The 1853-nt window shown below is 39.0% G+C and overlaps 1 protein-coding gene across 1 annotated transcript; it reads left to right on the top strand.

Annotated features, from left to right (window-relative positions):
* The first annotated feature begins 78 nt into the window (after positions 1-78).
* On the top strand, positions 79-1625 carry LOC108628314 (lipase 3). Its single transcript, XM_018030141.1, has 5 exons — positions 79-93; positions 220-437; positions 587-833; positions 925-1174; positions 1264-1625. The coding sequence occupies exons 1-5, from the start codon at positions 79-81 to the stop codon at positions 1557-1559; spliced, it is 1026 nt and encodes a 341-aa protein (XP_017885630.1). The 3' UTR covers positions 1560-1625.
* Positions 1626-1853: the final 228 nt, after the last annotated feature.

Consider the following 1853-nt stretch of genomic DNA (forward strand, 5'->3'; position numbering starts at 1 on the left):
CAGTGTGCACCAACATCTGGTTAGGATCAAGGGAACTAGAATAGAAAAAACTTAAAGTCGAAAAAAGTTATAATTGTAATGGATTTAAAACAGGTCACTTGAATAACCCGCTTGTTTTTGAAGATAAACGAGAATGCATTAGACCAAATTTGCTTAGTATCGCGGGCTCATTAATCGTAACTTTTAATTTAACTACATATATATATTTATTGTAATTAGTATCCAGCTGAGGAATGCCAGGAGCGAGTGCCAGTATTGATTCATCACGGACTGCTGTCCAGCTCGGCGGATTGGGTCCTCCTGGGCCCCAACAAAGCTTTGGCATATTTACTATCCGATAACAACTATGACGTCTGGCTCGGCAACTCTAGGGGTAACGCTTACTCCAAGAAGCACAAAATTTATTCTACGAAGGACAGAGAATTTTGGGACTTCAGGTAGTAAAAAAAAACAAAGAAAGAAGGTGCAACTGCTCCTTCATATTTACATTCGAATGTTAATAGCATAAATTCTACTATAAATAAATAAATTTAATTTAATTCGGGTGTTTTAAATGTAATTCAATTTTTGTGTCAATTGTTTGCAGCTGGCATGAGATCGGTTACTTCGATCTACCGGCGACTATTGATTACATTCTCGAATGTTCGAACCAGAAAGAATTATTGTACGTCGGCTACAGTCAAGGGACCACTGTGTTCTATGTTATGGCTAGTGAAAGGCCGGAGTACGCTAGGAAAGTCAAGGGCATGATCAGCATGGCTCCTATCGCGTTCTTGTCAAATCAGAGGAGCCCGTTACTCAAATGCGTCGTACACTTCTACGGGTTGTTGGAGGCAAGCTTCCCCTGTTATTGAAAACCAAAATACAAATTAATATATTGAATTATATTTTGTATTTTGTTCTTATATCTTCATTCCTTTACAGTGGGGCTCGGAGTACTGCAACGTACATCAGTGGTTCCCTCGGAATAGGCTGCAGGCGAAAGCCCTAGGCACGATCATCAGGAACGCTCCGGATAATTTTACTAAGGGTTTCTGCGTTTGCTGGTTCTCGCTGATCGCTGGGTTTGGGAGCGATCAGTTGGACAAGTCGATGCTACCGTTGATACTGGCACATTTCCCTGCCGGCGCCTCTGCCAAACAGATCGTCCATTACGGGCAAACTATTTTATCAGGTATATAAGCGATTTTAATGTTCTTATAGGTAACTGCAGAGCGAATAAATCAACAGAATGACATATTACTTGAACCCGTCTGTCTATAGGATCGTTTCGGAAGTTCGATTATGGTCCGAAGGACAATTTGAAGATCTACGGTTCGACCCAGCCGCCAAAATACGACCTGGAGAAGGTGAAAACCCCCGTCGTTATCTTCTACAGCGAGAACGATTTTTTAACAGACCCGCGCGATATTAAGAAACTTACGGATAGATTACCGAACGTGATTGATACGAGGAGGATCGAGTATTCGAAGTTCAATCACGTCGACTATCTGTGGGGTAGGGATGCCAAGACAATCTTGTATAATCAGGTATTGGCTGTTTTAAAACGATTCAAATGAAATTATCAGGTGAGTCTATAAAAGAAAAGTTTTAATCAAAGAGATCAATCACGATGAATAAATATAATATATTAATTGAACAAAATGTACAAAAATTGAACATAGGAACTGTTAAATGTATAAATTGTAATATTCTATATTATACATGCAATAATGTGTTGACTGCGGTTACCATTTAGAGCAGTTTGCGGATATATGACCATGCATGATTATTTGGACCATGCGTGGTCATACATTCGGTGTATATTATCTGCTGTATATTGTTAATAAATTGGAAATATTTATATATATATA

This window comes from Ceratina calcarata, unplaced genomic scaffold, assembly GCF_001652005.2.
Source record: "Ceratina calcarata isolate Rehan_Ccalc_2016 unplaced genomic scaffold, ASM165200v1 scaffold517.2, whole genome shotgun sequence".
Taxonomy (NCBI): Eukaryota; Metazoa; Arthropoda; class Insecta; order Hymenoptera; family Apidae; genus Ceratina; species Ceratina calcarata.